This window comes from Microtus oregoni, unplaced genomic scaffold (genome assembly GCF_018167655.1).
Source record: "Microtus oregoni isolate MIOR12 unplaced genomic scaffold, Mior012 000032F_ref0000030, whole genome shotgun sequence".
NCBI lineage: Eukaryota > Metazoa > Chordata > Mammalia > Rodentia > Cricetidae > Microtus > Microtus oregoni.
In genome coordinates, this window is record NW_024543091.1 from 1,366,646 (window position 1) to 1,387,469 (window position 20,824).

At 39.4% G+C, this 20,824-nt stretch overlaps 1 protein-coding gene across 1 annotated transcript in view; it reads left to right on the forward strand.

Moving 5' to 3' along the window:
• The window catches only part of Me1 (malic enzyme 1), a 122,781-nt gene that overhangs the window by 38,532 nt on the left and 63,425 nt on the right, over positions 1–20,824 (forward strand). Inside the window, exons 4-6 of the mRNA XM_041679649.1 lie at positions 3,882–3,957; positions 7,991–8,152; positions 13,614–13,717. Of these exons, the coding sequence (XP_041535583.1) occupies positions 3,882–3,957; positions 7,991–8,152; positions 13,614–13,717 (342 nt within the window). The remainder of the gene's footprint in view (positions 1–3,881; positions 3,958–7,990; positions 8,153–13,613; positions 13,718–20,824) is intronic.

Here is a 20,824-nt window from a genome sequence, read left to right on the forward strand (position 1 = left end):
ATGAACGGGATTGAGATGCATGATGTGAAAGACACAAAGAATAAAAAGTTAAAAGCACTCATAGGGATGCAGAGATGGGCTAGCTGTTAAAAGTGAGTACTGCTCTTCCTGAGGACCCAAGTTTGGTTCAATACTCACTCAGGAGGCAAACAACTGCCTAGAATTCTAGCTCCAGGGGGATCCAGCACCTCTGGCCTCCATGGGCACCACATGTGTATTACATATCTATGCTCAGACTTGCACATGTATGTAATTAAACATAAATTAAGTCTTTAAAATCTCACTTGGAACTTGGAAACATTACAACTAGGAAAGTTAAGTGAAGACTAAGAAAGAGCCTAGGTAGATGGGACCAAAGCAACAAGTGTTAGACTGGATTTTGAAGTGGGCTGTGTTCATCATGGGGATAGTTTGAAAAATGCTGATGTCTGAGGATCAAGTGAATCAGTACTGATTTTCTAAGTGTGATTTTGAAGAAAATTTTTCTTTGTTGGAAATGTGTAAACAGAGACTGCACTTTTGTTTCCCGGCCACCTAGACTTGAATAATCACATAAAAACTATATTAAGTAAAACATTGTTTGGCCAATGGTTCAGGCATATTCCTAGTAGCTCTTACATCTTAAATTAACCCATTTCTGTATTTTATATTTTACCAAGAGGCTCGTGGTTTGTTTCCTCACATCTTGCTTCTTGGGTAGCTACATGATGTCTGCCTGACTCTTGCCTTCTTTCTCCCTGCATTCAGTTTAGTTTTCTCACCTAGCTATATTCTGCCCTGCCATAGGCCAAAGCAGCTTCTTTATTAACCAATGGTAATAAAACATATTCATAGCATATGGAGGGGAATCCAACATCATAAATGCATTAACTAATTGGTAGTGATGAAGCATCGTTTTGGCTGTGTTTCAAAAAAAAAAAGATTCTTTGTCATATGCTTTAAATTCTTTAAACATTTACTTTGAGATAGGATTGTATTGATTATGCCTTCTTAACATTTTCCTCTTGATGTCATCTTTTTTAAAAGGTGATTTTGAGTCAGGGTCTCATGTTGTAGCTTTCACTATGTAGCCCAGGCCCAGGCTCCCCTTGAACTCATGACTAGCTATCTGTCTCTGCCTCCCAAGTGCTGGGGTTGTGGGCATGTGTCACCATGCCCAGTTTTCCTTTGAATTTTCTTTGGCTTCAGATGCATTGGCTTGCCTGCCTAAGACCCCTGTATTCATGAGGACTCCTCTTAATCACCCCAGTTTTTCACTGTGTGACACTAAGTTTTAATGCTTTCCCCTTGGCCTTCTCTTCTTTGTCCTTTAATAATTTCTTCTAATGCTTTCAGCTCCAGACTTTTGGCTTTGCATCTTTATCCTGTTTTATCTCCTGATTTTACATTTTATCCAAACTTAGCTTTCTTAAGTACACATGATCCTCAGTTACAGTGAGTTTATGTTCTGCTAAATCCATTTGAAATTTAAAGTGATAAGTGAAAAAAAATGTATTCACGGTATTGAGGATGTGGCTCAGTGGTTGAAGGCTTAATAGCATAGTCAAGATCCTTGGGCCTGTCCCCAGCACGTAGAAAGAGAAAGATGCTCTTAGTGTACCTAACCTTTGGTTTAGTGGTTAACATCATCGCTTAGCCACACAGCGCACAGTAACGTATTGCTCATGAAGCCATGGCTGACTACTAGCAATGGTTCTATTGCTGCCCAGTTTGTCAAGAAGTTGTTACATCATATGTCACTAGTCTAGGAATCAGCCAAAGGTCCAAATCAGAGTAGTGTTCTTGATAAGTGTGTACTGCCTCCCTACAATATGTTAAAAAAAATGTAACATATTTTAGGTCTAGGTGCTCTGTTCTGCTTTCTCCATCAATTGAGGACCTGTTGTACACCTCAACTTTAGTTAATTTTCAAGGCTTACTAATGTATGCTCACATTTTGTGGGAAGTGGAGTATAACTTTATTCTAGAAATAGCAAATGCAAGAACGCATTATAATAGAAAATCGAAGAATTGCTGCCTCTTCTATTGTCTCAGGAACAGGCTTATAAAACTTGTTTACCAAAGAAAACATAAGTCTTGTTACAATAGAAAGTTGCATGTTATGAAGTGAATTCCATTTTGATATGTAGTTCCATGGGGATATCAGCCGACAACAGGGAGAATATTATCTTGTCTTCCAAATTTGTGTTGAGGGTGAAATATGTACAGGGCTAGAGGTTATGGAAAAAGTTCGAACTATGTGTATGAAAAAAATGATCTTCATTTTAAAGTTGCCTCAGTTCTGACATGAACTAAATACCAAAATGTGAGTATCTACAGTTGGCCTGTTTATCTTTGAGCAGAACTCAGAGATTTTTAACAAACTGGCCAGTAAGAATAGAGATAGCAAGAGTTTAAGGCTGGGATGCAGCTCAGTGTAGGGAGTTTGCATAGCATGCATAAAACTCTGGTTTAATCCCCAGAACAGCAAAGTTTCCCGTTGCAATTGAATTCATGAAAAAGTAGATAAACATATTTCTTATCTAAACTTTGCTTCTATAACTTCATTATCCTTCCTTCCCACACTTTTTCCTTCCCTCCCTCTTCTTTCTCCCCCTCCCTCCTCTCTGTGTAGGATTAATGTTTCATATTCAAATTGTATACCCAGCAGTATGAGTTACTGACATGCAGAAATCCTTTTGGATATCTCTGTAGATTTCTAATCATGGGGACATTCCAGGAAGGATTACAAATAACTCCTAAAATGCTTGACTCTCGTAGGACATTATAGACCTTTGGCTTACTGAGCTCCTTCCTAGAGGAAGCATTTTTGCTGTGAATGATTCTCTCTACATAGTGCAATAGATCATGGGTGGCCAAATGGCTCTTCCACAGTAACTGAACCCAGATCTGTGCATAATAAATCTTGACATTTAATTGCTGTTAATTTTAGTATCATCTTTGTTATTTATTTTAAATAATTCTGTTTCACAATAACATTATTATTTGAAAATCTTGGCCCGCATACAGTCTCCAAAGAAATATAATTTAATGGTGTATTGCCAAGAACATCTTATACAACCTAATATAAATTTCTTACTTAGGTCCAAATAGCTCATTTTAATTTCCCAGTTCTTTATTGATGTCCTTTCTGCTGATTTCATTGGATCAGTCAGATCTAAAAATTCACGAAACTTATTAGAATCTTCTTACAATTTACAGCAACTTCACATGAGACAGTAAGAAAACCAGGAAAGAATATAATTTATGCAGGTGCTTTCAGAGGCCAGAAGGGGGCATCATCTCCTCTGGAGCTGGAGTTACAGGCAGTTGTGAGTTGCCTGACAATAGTGCTGGGAAGTGAATGTGGGTCTCCTGCGTGAATAGTGCATACTCTAACTACTGAGCCATCTCTTCATATTAGTGTGCTGTATGTATATTTATGTGGGTATGTGGATGCTTATATGTACACATGTCTGCGCATACTTTCTGGGTCAAGAGGTCAGCAGTGGTTATCCTCCTTACTCTTTGCCCTTTATAAAGGGTCTTTCATTGAGCCTAAAGCTCACTGATTTGGCTAGGGTGACTGGCCAATGAGCTTCAGGGATCCATTTGTCTCTTACCACCCCTCCCCTTCCAGTGCCATGTCCAGTTTTGTGCAGTGTTGGAGATCAAGCCCAGGGCTTTTTCGTGTGTGGCATACAGGCACTCTGCCAATCCAGCTGCATCCCCAGCTTCCTATTTACAGGATTTCCAGCCATTATTTTAGGAAGTACTTTTTCAGTAGTGTAGTAAAGATGGAACTATATTAATAGGTTTAAGTTTTTTTTTTTTTTTTTACTAATGTTCATGGTCATTTGGCCGGTTTGAAGTAAATTAAACCTTTTTTTTTTCCATACCAGGGGCCTATTTATTAGTATCCACGACAAAGGGCATATTGCTTCAGTCCTCAGTGCGTGGCCAGAAGAGGTTGTCAAGGTAAGTCCTCAGTGACTGCACTGAGGTAGTTTGCTCTCTTTTCTGTCTCATCAATCAATCTAATTGCTGTGAGCAGCATTGTCAGTGATTGTCACCTAATTAATATCTCTGATTTATCTACAGTATATTAATTTTATTATAAAGCTATTTAGATACTGTTTTCCTGTCTAATTTCTTAGTGTTTCATTCTTTGTAAAATCATTATATATATAAACATATATTATTCAACATATAGGGTATATAATTTCTTTTTGCCTTTTTAAAATTATTATTGTTTATTTTTATCTTATTTTTATTTATTTATTTTCTTAGGATGTAGTACAGGGAGTTTTAGTATAGAAGATGTCAATAAATTTTTATATGAATACTACGTGGAACCAGACTTATAATTTACCAAAAAGAAACCACATGTTTATGTATCTCTTTAAGCAAACTTCTTTATTGTAACTGTGTTTTCTGTGTTTAATGATCCACCAAGTTCAAGGTAGGCAGAAGAAGTCTGTCAAATCAATCCTTTTACCATTGTGATCTTAAGGGCTGTGGGATGTCCTTCTGTATAAGTGTTGTTTTTATTGGTTAATGAATAAAGCTGTTTTGACCAATGGCTTAACAGAGTAAAGTCAGGTGGGAAATCTGAACAGAGATATATAGAGTAGGTGGAGGCAGGGAGACACCATGTAGCTGCTGAAGGAGAGGGACACACTGGAAACTTATCAGTAGACCACAGCCTCGTGGTGATACACAGATTAATAAAAATGGGTTAACTTAAGATGTAAGAGCAAGCTAGCAATATACCCAAACTATAGGACAGACAGTATTGTAATTAATATCATTTCTGTGTGATTATTTGGGTCTGGGCATCTGGGAAACGAAAAAGCAGTCTCTGCTTACACTTAGGAGCTATGAGTTAATGAAATTTAAAGTATAATAATTTTTGAAGGTTGTATGTGCATGTGTACTTGTGATCTGAGTGTGGGTGCATTCATTCCACAGCCTTGGTTATGGGCTCTGAGCTCTGCTCAGGCTTCTGTGGCACGTGCTTGCCTGCAGAAACATTTCCCTGGCTTGATATTTACTGTAACCAGAAATTTGGAGAGGATTTTAAGAATTAACAAGGTGGTTTCGGAAGCAGTTCTGGAGTTCTAATTGGTACTTTGCCATCCCACTCTTAGGCAACATTAGCTGATCTCACATTGGACTTCACTAATAGTCTACCTCTGTCCATGGGTCTCAAAGCCCGAGTCCCTTTCAAAGCTTAAGATGGGGTTTGGAATAGGACACTAAGTCAGTGCTTGATTGGAATGGCATACTGAAGAGTAAGTTATGGTCTCTGCTGTGTAGTTGAACACACATGTAGAGAAGTGATTAGCTAAGATATAAAGTTCATGGTAATGTACATGCTTATTTTTTGCCCTGTTAACTCTTTAATTGAAATATTTCCAGTAAGGCATACACCAAGCTAAGATATAAATCTCCAACTTTAAAAATGTTTCAATATATGATTATAATTTTATAGATACATGCCTTCATAATTAGGTAATGGTACTAGATGGGAGAGGAGCCTAGGGAATAAAAGCTTAACATAGAGTGCTGTCAAGTGAATGGCAATGTATATTATTTTAAATCACCTTTTCAAAAAAATTGAAACTGTTCAAATTATACAGCTTCAGTGTCTTAAATTATATAAATCACTCAGATTATAGGTAATTTATATGAAAAAGTTGCTACCTTTATAGAATGCACATTAAAACACCCTTATGTATAGGCAGGCCAGCTGGGTCCCCATGTTGAGACTGTATTTAGGAGTGTTTGTTCCGCAGTGCATACAGGTGCTTCCGGCTGTGACAGCACATCAGATAAAAGTGTCTATAAATATACACCGTAATTATTTGGACACTTAGAAGTGCCGTAAGCTTAAAAAGGTCGCAGTGCTCAATGATAGCATATCTATTACTGTAAATCAGAACTGCAGTGAAAGGTATGTGGCTACCTTCTCTGCAAGAGCATGAATGTATTGGCCAATTGCATGTAGGGGAAATTGTGACTCCTTGCAATCAGACAGGGAAACATTTTCAAAGATGGAGTATGTGAAATATACAAAAGGTATTTTAAATGTATTTACTTTAAAAATAATTTCCCAATAGTTCTCTTTTATAGTCCACAAAATTCTAAAGGTCTCAGCAGTGCACATGAAAGTGCATCTGCATTGCGGTGTGATGGGAAGAGAGCAGTGCTGAGTGCAGACCCAGGTTCTGCTCTCTCGGAGCCGAGGTGGCTGTCTGGGCAAGGTTGTTTAGCTTTGCGTTTCCTATGTCATGACCTGTAAAGTGAGAGGAGGGAAAGGAGCGTGCTCCATTAAAACGCTGGGACTTTTTGAGGGTAGGAATGAAGCTTCTCTCTTTCCTTCCTTCCTTCCTTCCTCCCTCCCTCCCTCCCTCCCTCCCTCCTTCCCTCCCTCCCTTCTTTCTTTCTTTTTATCTTCCTTTATATTTTTTTAGAATTTGAAATACAAGTACTGTGGTATGTTCTTTATATATCATGATTTCACTTCATGTACCCGTGGATCTATCTAGTTTTCTACTATTTATGAGCTGTTTACTGTGTGCTAAATGTTGTTTTAGATACTGGGATAGCAGTAGTGAGCAAACAGAGCCACTCTGAAAGCACATATTTCTTATTTTTAAAATAAGAAATAGAGGGGCTGGTGTTGGTGGAGACAGCTCCTTTGTTCCCAGCTGCCCAGACCTGAAATAATCACACAGGAACTGTATTAATTAAAACATTGCTTAGCCAATCACTTAGGCGTATTGCTAGCTACCTCTTAAATCTTAAATTATCCCATCTCTATTAATCTGTGTATCACTGCAAGGTTGTGGCCTACCAGCAAGGTTCCAACAGGTTCCCATGGGCATCTTTCTCCTTCGGTCACTACATGACGTTTCCTGACTCCACCTATTTTCTCGCAACATTCAGTTTAGTTTCCCTACCTACTCTGCCCTGCTTAGGCCCAAGTGGCTTCTTTATTCATTAACCAATAAAAGCAACACATATACAGAAGGACCTTCCACATCAGGCTGGAATGAGGGCTCAGCATTTAAAAGCACTAACTGCTTCTCGAGACCCCAGGCTGATCCCTAGCACCAACAAACATCCAGTCCAAGGGAATTCAGTGCCAATTTTTGGGTTCCATGGACATCAAGCATGACTGTGATTCACAGATGTACACACAGGCAAATCACCTATACACATACAATAAGTGCATTAAAAATAAAATAAGTAAGAAATAGAGTTTTAAGTCCATTGCTATTCCATGGATATTTTGATTGCAGCATTTTAGATTTTTTTTAATAAATTGGGTTTTCTTTTAACTTATATTGTAGTCATGAATCATAGAATGAAGATATTGAGTGCCTTAATTCTAATGATGATATTAAATTCTGTAAAGTAAGTCCTCTATATGAGTAACATGTGGTTCATTATTATTCTGAGTAAGTAGAAATAAGCTAAGCAAAATTAATCAGTTCTAGGGAAAGGTCATCAGGCAATTAATTAGTGTAGCCGACTATACTGAACGTGCTGCGGAGATAACAGTACAGTGTCAGGTATTTCCGGGAGTCAGAGGCCAGAGCATCGGGGAGCAGAGGTGTGACTATCCTGTCTACTTAATGTCGTTATGGACACGCCTGAAATTGCACTGAGGGGCATTGGCTAGTCTGACAGCTGCCCTGTGCTTCTGTTTGCAGTTTGAGCTCTAATTTCCCATTTGTTCTCTTGATTGAAGAGTAGGTTATTTGGGTTGTTTGAATTTCTATTTCACACCTCTTCTTCTTTTTACAGTAATATGATTAATCATACATACAACCTTATATAATGCTCAACATATTTCTTCTTCCCTAATGGCTATGAATAAACACTCAGTTATGTATATTTAATTTATGTTTTTTTGTAGCTCAGTGTTTCATTGCAGAGCATTTATTACCTTTAGGACTAGAGAGCAGGAAAGATGGACTTGTTGTCTTTTTCTTTCTTCTAGGCCATTGTGGTGACTGACGGAGAGCGTATCCTAGGCTTAGGAGACCTGGGTTGTAATGGGATGGGCATCCCTGTGGGTAAACTGGCCCTGTACACAGCCTGTGGAGGGGTGAATCCACAGCAGTGTTTACCGGTCATTTTGGATGTGGGAACAGAAAATGAGGTATGTGTTTTGAGTGTATGAAACAGCTGGCGGTTTTAAAAAAGTGGTGTCAATTTCTATGTATTGTATTTCATGAACTTTATAAAGTATACTCATTTTTTAGGTTACCCCACTTCTCTCAACTCTGCCCTCAACTTTTATAAGAAAATCACTTTTTTGTGCTTTTCTCATGTCTATAGTATGATCTATGGTTTATCTGCCTTAGTGGTCTCAAATGCTTTGATAAGTATTGATGCCATTCTTATTTGAAGCAATGGATAACTCAAGATCCCATAATTTCTTTCTAGTTGTTATCTTTATGTTGTGCAGAAAAATAATTCCATAGGTCTTATTAAATTTAATTAGCTAGCAGCCTTTCTGTTCTAAAAGTCTGTATTGAGTCTGGGGTAGATGATTTGGAGTTAACTTTTCTTATTTCACATTAATATTTTAGAAGAATTCCATCAGTAATTTAAACATCTCCTATATTTTTCATCATGTACAAGCAAAATTATATTTAGCTGCTATGCCTGAATGCTATCCAAGGAAAGATTTTGATTTAAAATGTGGTTGGCTACTCTTATATTTTCTTTTTCAATACTAGTAGAAATGACTTAATTATCAAAGGTAACCTGCTTAAAAATACTGTTTTAAAATTCTATGTGTATATTGCTATTAAGATTTTATTTTAATTTTTATGTATTTTAAAACAAGCTGAGATGATATAAGGAAGTCAGATAAAATAAAAACTACAAGATCTGTGGTGTATCTTGAAAATTCTAGGTGTTACTGAAGAGGAATAAAACTGAAATAAGTATATAATCATTTGAACAATTTTAAAGCTGGGCCTTTAAAATCATTTATACATTTTTATTCATTTGTTTGAGTATTTTGTTTGCATGAATGTGTTTGTACCACATACTTGCCTGGTGCCTATGATGTTAGAAGTAGTTGATAGATCACCTGGAACTGGAGTTTGAGGTGGTTATGAGCCATGGTTGTGAACCACAATGTGGGTACTGGGAACTGACCCAGGTCCTCTGCAAGAGCAGCCAGTGCTCTTAACCTCCAGTCTCCACCAAGACTGTTTCTTGCAAGGTTATCAATATCATGTGGACACAGAGAAGCTTGATCACTGGAATCTACAATAGAACTTCTTGCATTGATAGATTACATGAGTTGTCAGAAACAAAAGGTTTCATGAAAGTGGGTCTTAGAATTGTCAAGTTGACTGGTTGCCTTGGACTTTTCACATTATCTGCTTTTTAAGATGTATCTCATTTACAGAGAAAGCCTGTCATGAAAACCCTATGTGTATAGAACATATCTGCCTGCTATCTAATTTTCAACTTCCATATTTGTCTTTTGGTGTTAAAAGTGTTGTTGTATTCTTATTTTTTGCATATGTATATGAATGTGATGTATCTAGGTGCTCATGTATGTGTGTGGGAACACATGTTTAGATGTCCATGTATGTGTGGGAGCATGTATGTGTAGGTGCCATGTATGTGTGTAAGCATGTATGTGTAGGTACCTATGTATGTGTGGGGGAGCACATGTGTGTAGGTGCCATGTATGTGTGTAAGCATGTATGTGTAGGTACCTATGTATGTGTGGGGGAGCACATGTGTGTAGGTGCCCATGTATGTGTGTGGGAGCACACGTGTGTAGGTGCCCATGTATGTGTGTGGGAGCACACGTGTGTAGGTGCCCATGTATGTGTGTGAGCACACGTGTGTAGGTGCCCATGTATGTGTGTGGGAGCACATGTGAGTAGGTGCCCATGTATGTGTGTGTGAGCACATGTGTGTAGGTGCCCATGTATGTGTGTGGGAGCACATGTGAGTAGGTGCCCATGTATGTGTGGGGGAGCACATGTGTGTAGGTGCCCATGTATGTGTGTGGGAGCACATGTGAGTAGGTGCCCGTGTATGTGTGGGGGAGCACATGTGTGTAGGTGCCCATGTATGTGTGTGAGCACATGTGTGTAGGTGCCCATGTATGTGTGTGAACACGTGTGCAGGTGCCCATGTATGTATGTAGGAGCACATGTGAGTAGGTGCCCATGTATGTGCGTGAGCACACGTGTGTAGGTGCCCATGTATGTGTGTGAGCACACGTGTGTAGGTGCCCATGTATGTGTGTGTGATCACATGTGTGTAGGTGCCCATGTATGTGTGTGGGAGCACATGTGAGTAGGTGCCCATGTATGTGTGTGAGCACATGTGTGTAGGTGCCCATGTATGTGTGTGGGAGCACACATGTGTAGGTGCCCATGTATGTGTGTGGGATCATATGAGTGTAGGTGCCCATGTATGTGTGTGGGAGCACATGTGAGTAGGTGCCCATGTATGTGAGTGGGAGCACATGTGTGTAGGTGCCCATGTATGTGTGTGGGAGTACACATGTGTAGGTGCCCATGTTTGTGTGTGAACACATGTGTAGGTGCCCATGTATGTGTATGAACACGTGTGTAGGTGCCCATGTATGTGTATGGGAGCACATGCGTGTAGGTGCCCATGTATGTGAGTGGGAGCACATGTGTGTAGGTACCCATGTATGTGTGTGAACACATGTGTAGGTGCCCATGTATGTGTATGAACACGTGTGTAGGTGCCCATGTATGTGTGTGAGCACATGCGTGTAGGTGCCCATGTATGTGTATGAACATGTGTGTAGGTGCCCATGTATGTGTGTGGGAGCACACGTGTGTAGGTGCCCATGTATGTGTATGGATGTGGAAGTCAGAGGTTGAATAAGGGTTTCATAATGCAAAGTATTCTGTCGCTTCTTTTCGTGACAGCCTATAAACTAGAGTAATCTCCAATTCCTCTCTTTTTCTCATTTTGTTTAGGTGAGAATACAAAGCAATGGGTTCCATCATTGTGTCTTCATACATATCTGACATAACTTGCTCTCACTTATTCCCCTTCACCACTGTCCTCCCATAACCCTGCTCTCCTCTGGCTGGTTCCTCTTGAAATTGCATTTTGTATATATTAATAAATCTTAAAATTAACTATTATAATTATTTTTCTCTTTTTTGAATTTGTGTGTGTGTCTGTGTGTAAGTGTGAGAGAGAGGGCAGTCGTAGGAGTTGGCTCTTTCCTTCTGCCCTGTGAGTTCTGGAAATTGAACCTAGGACATCTGGTGGAGGAAAATGCCTTACCTACTGAGTTGTCTCAATCACACTTCTTTATGTTATGTTCTTCAATTATCAGTGTGGGAAAGAATTGGAGAAAGGCAAAGGGACACATTTTTCTTCAACTGTGTTTTTCTTTCTTTTTTCCTCTAAATCTCATATTTGGAGTCTAAATATATTCCAGACTTGGAAAAAGTATTTTAATATTGGCAGCCATTAGTAGCACATTGGCAGTTTAACCTCGGCTACCCAGAAGCCTGCCAATGGGTTGTTTAAAGAGTTTTTATGCATTAAGGAACAGCTGGGCTTTACAACAGACCTGGGTTTCAGAGTTTATATTTTACATTTATGTGATTTAACATGTTAGCTTCCAGTGAGCAAAAAAAAAAAAAAAAAAAAAAACCCTAACTTCGTGTTCAGCAGCACATTGCAGGTATGATGTATGGTCAAAGCAAGGGCATTTCACAACGAGAGAGAGAGAGAGAGAGAGAGAGTGCTGTTAATAATTATACCAGGGCGGCAGGTGTGCACTTGGCTGTGGTTTCTATTGGCTTTAACTAAACCCTTCTTCAGAAGATTTAAATAGTTGAACCATCTTTAACATTACCACACCTGAAAGAATGTATTTGTTTGTAACAAAGTCTCTCCAAACCCAGTGCTTAAAATCATTTTTAATAATGTTTATGACCCTGTGAACTGTAGTTTGGTCTGGATGGTTAGGAAAGCTCAGATGGCTAAGACATGTGTACTTTTCTCCATCCAAATTCTTACTCATAAATTATCTACATTATATACACACAATACAAGGATTTCCATCTCAGACTCTTATCAAGTTTTCATCCCAGTAACAGGAACGGGTCTGAAGTTAGGGTCCTCTCATCCAGATCAGTTCTAGATGAGACTTGGGGTTTGCTTCCTAACTGTGGCTCTTTTCATGTCTTCTCACACCAGACTCAGAGTGGTGAGTCAGGGACAGAATAAATGACCAACATTCTGAATCAAAATGGGAGGACTAGGAGTCCTATGGTTCTAGAAGGTCCACAGCCAGTAAAGCCTTCCTGGACAGGAAGCCACCCCTGTGTGGCCCAGATTCGTTTCCTCATAGTGCGTTTCTGTAGCTAGTTATTTTCGGGGTTTTGCTTTTGCCCTCCTTTGAGTTCTTGACTCTGCCCTCTGAGATATCTTTCCCTTTTCCTAAGAAAACCATTTAGAAGGTTTCCAGAAGCAGTGCTTTATGGTTTCCAGTGCTCAAGGCTTACACATGTGCTGGTAAATATTCCCCCGGGCCTTTTGTGGTTTTGATTGAAAAATAGAGTTATAGCTATAATATATACTATATATATATTATATATGATACATATATTTGTCCACTACAAATATGATGAGATACATTTGTTTCTATGTATTGTTCTTACATCCTCTGGCTATATTAAATTAATATAAGGGGTTTGTAGATTACTTCTTTTTTCTATTTACATAATTATGTGTATGCAGATTCAAAGTGCTAGTTCTTCCCTTCCCAGTCTAAGCGATTGTCTTTTTCTTGCCTTATTGTAATGCCTAGCATCTCTAGTGTAGTGATGAAGGAAAGGGATAAGGACAGTTACTCTTGTATTGTTCTGAATCTGAAGATAATTTAGTCTTTGACTTTAAAATATGTCATTAGCTATGTTTTTTCATAGATATTAATTTGTTGAGAATTTTTGCTACTAATGGGCATGTTTTACACTATATTATATTTCAATTTAACAATTGATTTATTAAAATGTTAAGGGTTATTTATGCCAATACTTGAACAGAATAATGCTGTCTCAGGTTCAACAGTTTAAGAATCAGCAAACTATAAGGTTTAAAAAGCTTTAGAAAAACCTGGTCAAGGCTAAAAATAGTCTATCTTAAGGAAGTCATATAACAAGTATACTCAAAATGTTTGAAGATTTCATTTTTTTGGGAAATAGAAATCTATGAAAAGAATTGTTATCTTTCTGTTTATAAGCTGTTGTACATCTTTAAAACTAAAGATTATTTCTGTGTGTAATCAATTTCATCTCCAGACTCTGAGTGGAGCTTTCCTAATGAGCATCACTGGCATGTTTTAATTACTCTTCTTTCCCCAGACTAACCCAGAATGTTGTAATTTAGTAACTTTTTTCTTATTCTGGATCTGGACAGTATGGACTCTGTGAAGCATTAAGTAGTGACTAGGCTAATTATGAATCAGTATGCTAAAATTTTATTTCTTACTCTATCTCTTATAGAGATGATGAAACAGGCTAAGGAAAAGTAAATGACTTTCTCATTGCTAATTCTTTTTATGGCAACTCTTTTCTTAACACTAGGAGTTGCTTAAAGACCCGTTGTATATCGGGCTGCGGCAGAGGAGAAGGAGAGGTCCTGAGTATGACGAGTTTTTGGATGAATTCATGGAGGCAGTTTCTTCCAAGTATGTGCAATCTTTATTTTATCTGTATTTGACTTGAATTTCAAAAGTCTGTAACAAAACTACATGACTATTAAAATCTCCCGAGTTTGATTCAGTGTGGTTTAATAATTAGATTTGATATGAATGAGAGAAAACTACCCCTCTCCCTGCTATAACTTTCCCTGACCAAACAGTAGCATCACTGTGTCTGTCCTCCAAAGCTGCCTCTGTTCCTGTCCCTGAAGGAGGAGCCATTGTCTCTATGGAAATGCATGATGATACCCGTCCGTTCTGCACTGAACCCACAGATCGCATCTGAAGTGCTGATGGAAACAGGGGCCTGGCCAGTGGCAGTAAATACAAAAGGGAAGCCTTTTCGTCTTTTACATTTTTGGCACTTTTTTCTGGCTGCTGGTAAAATCTGCTCTTCATTCATGTTTGTGGCTGATATTGGACCCTCTTGTGGTCGGAGAAGGAAGACGTGGGGACTGAGCGTGAGCTATGCAACCCCAGAGCCTATAATAGAGGGAGAACCAGGCTGTCACTCAGTTTATGCATGTCTGCTTAAATCTACAGGATTTGATTAAATGTACTACTGAATTTTCATCTAATGTAGTTAGCATTTGATTGTGGGCCTGTGGCAACTTTTTCCTTGTGAAAAAAATTATGTGGTAATTTTAGTAATATACTCAGGGAATTTTGTCATGCCAGCGACAGTCATTCATTGTGTTAGTGTGCAGCCATAAAACCATTAGTGTTTATATATATATATATATATATGTTAAAAGTGTATTTATATATTTATTTAATATATAAATTTGTAAATAACTATCACTGGGATCTCATGTAACTACAGTTGTCTTTTTGTTTCTTATAATTTAAAATTGTAACAAACAGAAGAAAATGCTTTTTTCATCAGTCTGTATCGCATTTAACTATATTGGCTTGTTCATCATGGGGTTAATGCAGCGTATACTTTTAAATCGGTGTGGACTACTTTTAAAAAAATGGTTAATTTGTTACTTTCCTACTTACACGGTAAGCTATATTTATACATAGAAATAGTTGAGAATAGTTTAAGATCAAAATTAACTAATAGCATTCATTTCTACTTTTTATTCACATGGAACTTTAGATGTTTTATTAAAAAATCTTATTTTAAGATTTATCTATCTATTTATTTATTTATTTTGTTTACAGTATTCTGTCTGCATGTATTCCTGCAGGCCAGAAGAGGGCACCAGATTTCATTACAGATGGTTGTGAGCCACCATGCGGTTGCTGGGAATTGAATTCAGGACCTCTGGAAGAGCAGTCAGTGCTCTTAACCTCTGAGCCATCTCTCCAGCCCCTCAAAAATCTTATATAAGGTTGTGATTATCAACTTTCTAAATAACAGCATAATCAACGAAAAGGAAATGAAACTTGCAACACATTTTGCTTCACTGTCAGTGTGTGAAATCTACCTAGTAATAAATCTACCTAAATAAGACAAGTTCATTATTTATTTATTAAGCAAGTCCTAAGCTCCTAAATGATGATGCACAGAGAAAAGTTGTATGGAAACAATGAAAGCTTTCTGGAGAAACTGAGAGAGGCGCCAAGTTGGGATGATCTTTTTCAGTGTAGGATCAGAAAAACAACTTATAGTTCTAATTTTAAATTGGGGCATTATGGGGCTGGAGAGATGGCTCAATGGTTAAGAGCATTGGCTGTTCTTCCAGAGGACCTACGTTTAATTCCCAGCACCCACAAGGCAGCTCACAACTGTCTTGCAACTCCAGTTCCAGGTGATCTGACACCCTCACACAGACATAGACTTGGGCAAAACACTCATGCACATAAAATAAGATCATTAAAAATTGGAGGATTACTTAAGATATATGAAAAGGAAATGGGGATTAATAGACTCAACGGTAGTTTTAATGTGGAAAGCCTTTCTAGCCAGGCATACTTGCTCATACCTGTAATCCTAGGAATTTGGAAACTGATGCAGAAAGATTGCTGTGAGTTCCAGTTCAGCCTGCACTATATAATGAGACTGCTCAAAAGCAAAAATGGGGAAAATGCGAATATATCCGGAGGAAGTGAGTTGTATTCCTGATCCTTCTCAGAGAAGAGTAACAGAGACTTAAAAGTATCATTTTGATACTGTTCCTGCAGAAGCTGTCTAGAAGTGAAGCCAAGCTTTGCCCGGTCAGATAATGGCTAATGAAGAGGAGGTCATTTTACAAGGAAACATGACTTGAATTCACAGGTGGGGTTACTGGGCCCCAGACTGTGATATGATGTGATGTGATGTGTTGAGTACTTTGGGGACTAACACTTTAGGAGGGAGAAGCTGTGCTGCAGCACAGGCCCCCACACCCGGGGAATAGCATTTGGGACCACCCTAAGTGCTACTGAGATTGTTAGCAGCCACTAATTTCCCCAAGTCCCTACTGCCTAAACCTTTCTGATTTCTTAACTTACTAGTAGTGTTGCAATGATGGGGTGGGTGGAATGGTATCAAATCATCTTTGTTTGCTCTATGGTAACTCTTTCTGTGTAAGTCAAGGACTTGTAGATGTTGTGACACACTTAATGAAGCATGAAATCAGAATATCTCAGTTGAGAAATCTGTCACAGGATAGATCTGTGGTCTTATTCTGACTTTTCTGAGCACCTGGTTGGGGCTCCATTTATTAATGCCTTCATAGAAGGGGAGGGAGTAAGAGTGTCTGATGGTGTTTCAGGTCTCCATATATCACTGTAGACCCTGGCCAAAGTCCTCAAAGTGCCTGAGCACTTTCCCCCAGGGTAGCTACCTGATTAAGCATCGTAGATCTCTCTGAAGAACTGGGGGGGGGGGGGATTACTTTCATGCTTTCTTGCCAAAGTATTGCAAAATCTTGCCTCCTGGAAACTAGGCCTCTTCTGCCCATGGCTTGTGGGTAAAAGATTAGCTCAAGTTTGGATATTGCACAAGCAATTGCAACTTTATTGCCTTAACTGCTTTCAATTGTGTAGCTGTTTGCTTTGATTTCTTTTGGTGGCAAACACTGAGTGGCAGACTCTATGACAGCTGTATCCTAACTGTACGCAATCTCACACACACACCGTTGTTGCCCTCCGAATGCCAGCTGTACCCACCAGACTTTTTCCTGGAGTCCTATGATCCTTCTCACTGCTACCAGTGAGCCTTCTTATAGATCAACTTGTCTGTCCATCCTCCCTTCTGAGAGCCAGGAGTAAACTTTTCAGTAATTTGGGGGCATCTCATCAGCATATTCCATGTGGCTTTGGTACTTGGTATGGTTTTTTTTTTTGTCACTGTTATAGAACCTAGTCATCTGATGTGTTTTGTTTTGTTCTGTTTTTCTGTATGTAATTTGTACATTCCAGAATATCCTTCTCTGAGTCTGGTAATCCCTGCTTCTGCCATCCACGACAGTGCTTCTGGAATCTTGGCTTCATTTAGTATGGGCCATTGGTTTGGGTACGCATCTAGCAATCACCTATTTTGGGGGGTGGGGTGGGGTTTAGAGACAAGGTTTCTTAGTGTAACAACCCTTACTGTCCTGGACCTTGCTTTGTAGACCAAATTGTCCTCGAACTCACAGAGATCTGCTTGCTTCTGCCTCTTGGGTGCTGGGTTTAAAGGCATATACCACCACTGCCTGGCTATCTAGCAATCATCTTAATATTCATTTTGTGCCATCTCTAGGGATTCTTGCCAGTTGTTGAATTCTGCATCTCAGGAGACTTTCAGGAAATCACTACCTAACATTAGGGTTCATCTGATCAAACACCCTCTTAAACTCAGTTGTATTGTTCCTGACTAATACAAACTATCTAAATTTGTTCTCTGGGATACAGTTGTTCTCATCCTTTTTGAGCCCTAGGATGCACTGCGTGACTTCTAATGTGATAAGATGCTCTTGTAGACCTGAGAGGGGTCTGGAGGAGATTCAGGAATCGACAGGTGCTAGACGGGTGCATACTGTCTCCTGGAGGGAAAGTCTCTATCTTAAAAAACAGTGAGAAGAGAAAAGAAGACCGCTCTCGTAAGGTCATGAGTGGTGTTGATTCTGAGGATTCAAGATTTGGGGAGCTCAAGCCGGACATCCCTCCCCATGCAGTAAGAACCCAATCACTCTACTAAGACTTGGACGTAGCCAAATCTGCTACGGAATCTTGAATGCTCACTGATGGCTCAGTGCCCTGTTCTCATCATCAGAGTCTTCTGCTGAGAAACCACACAAAGAATTTGAAAGTCTCTTTGTATATGCAATCAAAGGTCTTTGGCCCCCATGTTGACAGCTGTTTGCCCTCAAGTCTTGTGTTCTTTTCCTATTTTCCTTTTAGTGTGTTTTCTCAAAAACTCTAAAGTAACATTCCAGTAAACATTCTCTCTTACTGATAGAACAAGCAGGTCACCCTAGGAGAGCATGTTAGCAGTTGGACTGCTACCTTGTGCCTGGATTATTTACTATCTGTGACAGGATCCTTATGGCTGTCAGTGGTTGACTTAGGTCAAAGGACCTATCTTATCACCTGGTCATTGACTAGGTTGCCTAGGATGCATATTCTGAGAGGAAGCTCAGGGATTAAGGGTTTTGCAAGAGGGCCTTTGAGGTTAACTCCCAGAGAAGAAAGACAAAAGGAGAGTGTGAATGGTTCTCCAGGTACAACAGCCTCCACTCATTCCTCAGAGAACTCCATCGGCTATGGCTGTTGCTCTTTGGTCTGCACTGGCCTATCCTGTATGCTTCTGTATCAGGGAGTAATTGGATGTAGGTCATCCTGGGAAAGAATAGGCCATGCTTTGTAGTGAAATGGGTCTGTGGTAGAGTTGTTCTCAGTGGCTAAGGTGATCTCTGGCATAACGGTGGGTAATCCAGGTATCATTTCATGTGTCTAGTACAGTGACTGAGTTAGGAAGTGTTAAGTGGCCTCAGTGTTAGCTGACATCTTTGGTAGTAGAGCACAGACTGCTCCTCCGGACCTGTCTATTTGGGGCTGAAGAGATGGCTCGGTTGTTAAGAACACTGGCTGCTTTTCCAGAGGGCCCGGACTCTATCCCCAGCACCCACTTGGCAGCTCACAACTATCTGCAACTCCAGTTTCAGGAAATCCAACAGCCTCACACAGAAATACATGCAGGCCAGAACACCAGTGCACATAAAGTAAAAATAATTTTAAAAAATTGTCTGTTCAACAGTTTTATTTCCTGACCTTAGTAATTCCAGATTTGAGATTAAAAATAAAAAACTCAGAATATAGGTAAAGAAAAGCTTTACCCTCCAGACTGTCCTCTGAGCATCTTTGTGACAGAATTCCACAGCTTTCTTCTGTGATCTTCGTTACTTCTCACCAAGTGCTCTTTTGGACTTTTCTTGGGTTTTTCCTGTTCATTCTCCTGAAACCTTAATATAAACTATTCATGTCTGCCTCTTGGTGATCTCGTCTAATCGGAGATCTTTTTATTTGTCTGTAGTAATAAGGGCGGTGGGGCTGCGTCCCCAGCACCCCAGCCGCCCGCACGGCTAGCTTATGCCCGAAATAACAACACACAAACTGTATTCATTTAAACACTGCTTGGCCCATTCTCTTCTAGGCTAATTCTCACATATTAATTTAGCCCATTTCTAATCATCTGTGTATGGCACCCCAAGGTGCGCTTACCAGGAAGATTCTAGCCTATGTCCATCCTGGGTCGGAGCTTCATCCCTTTCCGTCTCAATAAAAAACAACCCACTTTTCCTGTTCCTCAGAGTAAGAATTACCTCTCCATATGTAACCTGCCTGCAAAGCTCTTGCTACTTCAGTATATCCAAGATTTAACCATCTTTTTTTTTTCTCTTTGCCTGTCACTTCATCTCTCTTCTTGGGATTATTGTAGTTTTCTACCTGGCTTCACAGCCTCCCCACTTGTTGCCTTCCAGTGTACTCTGAACACAGAGGCCAAGATGGTTCTGTGTTGAGTAATTTCTTTGCTCAGAACTTGGCAAATGTTACCATTGCCTTCATAATGAAAAGGGGCTTTGTCCTGTGCCACCTGGCTTCCTGGTGCCTTCCTGACCTTGTTGCTGTTTTCCCTTGCCTTCGTTAATTTGGTCTGCTGTTCTCTTCTAACTGAAGTGAGGTCAAGATGTATCGGGTCATCTGCTTGAAATTCTACCGATGTCTGTCTCTGCCTGGTTTTCCACTAGAATAGCTGTCCTTCCTTTGAAATCTCCAGAGATCTGTTTTGCTCAGTGAACCTTGTCAAGACCAATGTGCTTAAGATGTTACCCTCAACTCAGGTTTTTCATTCCCTGCACCAAACCATACCAGATTTGTTTTTATCCAACCTTTTATGTTCAGAGTAGATCCATACACCCTGAAAACAGAGCGCCTCCTCTTTCCATCATTGCTATTCCCAGTTTCTTAGATGTCACCTGGTGTGTCGTAAGTACTCAGTTTGTGAGATAGATGATAGAATTGATATACTTCATTTATATAACAAAAATAAAGGTATGACTAGAGAAATTCTGATGTGTTAAGACATCTTTTTTATATGACTTCATTTTAAGAAATAGTAAAGTGTTCTTATATATTATATATAGCACACACTGCTAAGGTTATATTAAAGTTAACACAGATATGAGCCTGTGTTTGAGCTTGTTTTGTGATTGTACTTCTTAGGTCTCTCTTTTCCCAGAATAGATAGAAAAGTAGCAACAGCTTCTACAGTGTTCCCTACATGGGATTTCTCTGAAAATGATGATGATGATGATGTTTTTTTTTTTTTTTTTTTTTTGAGACAGAGTTTTTCTGTGTAGCTTTGGAACCTGTCCTGGAACTCACTCTGAAGACCTTGCTAGCCTCGAACTCACAGAGATCCACCTGCCTCTGCCTCTCAAGTTCTGGGATTAAAGGCGTGCGCCACCACCGCCCGGTGAAGATTGTTAATTAAGTGAGTAAAAGTAAAGATTACCTCAAAAAAAAAAAAAGTCTGGATGACTTTATTAGATAGTCTCACTCTAGCCCAGCCTGGCTTCAAACCCACAATCCTCAGATCTCAACCACCTGCCTGCCGGGGTTATGTAGGATTATGGTGTACAGCTACTAAATTTTTAAAATAATAATAAAAAAGAATTGTTC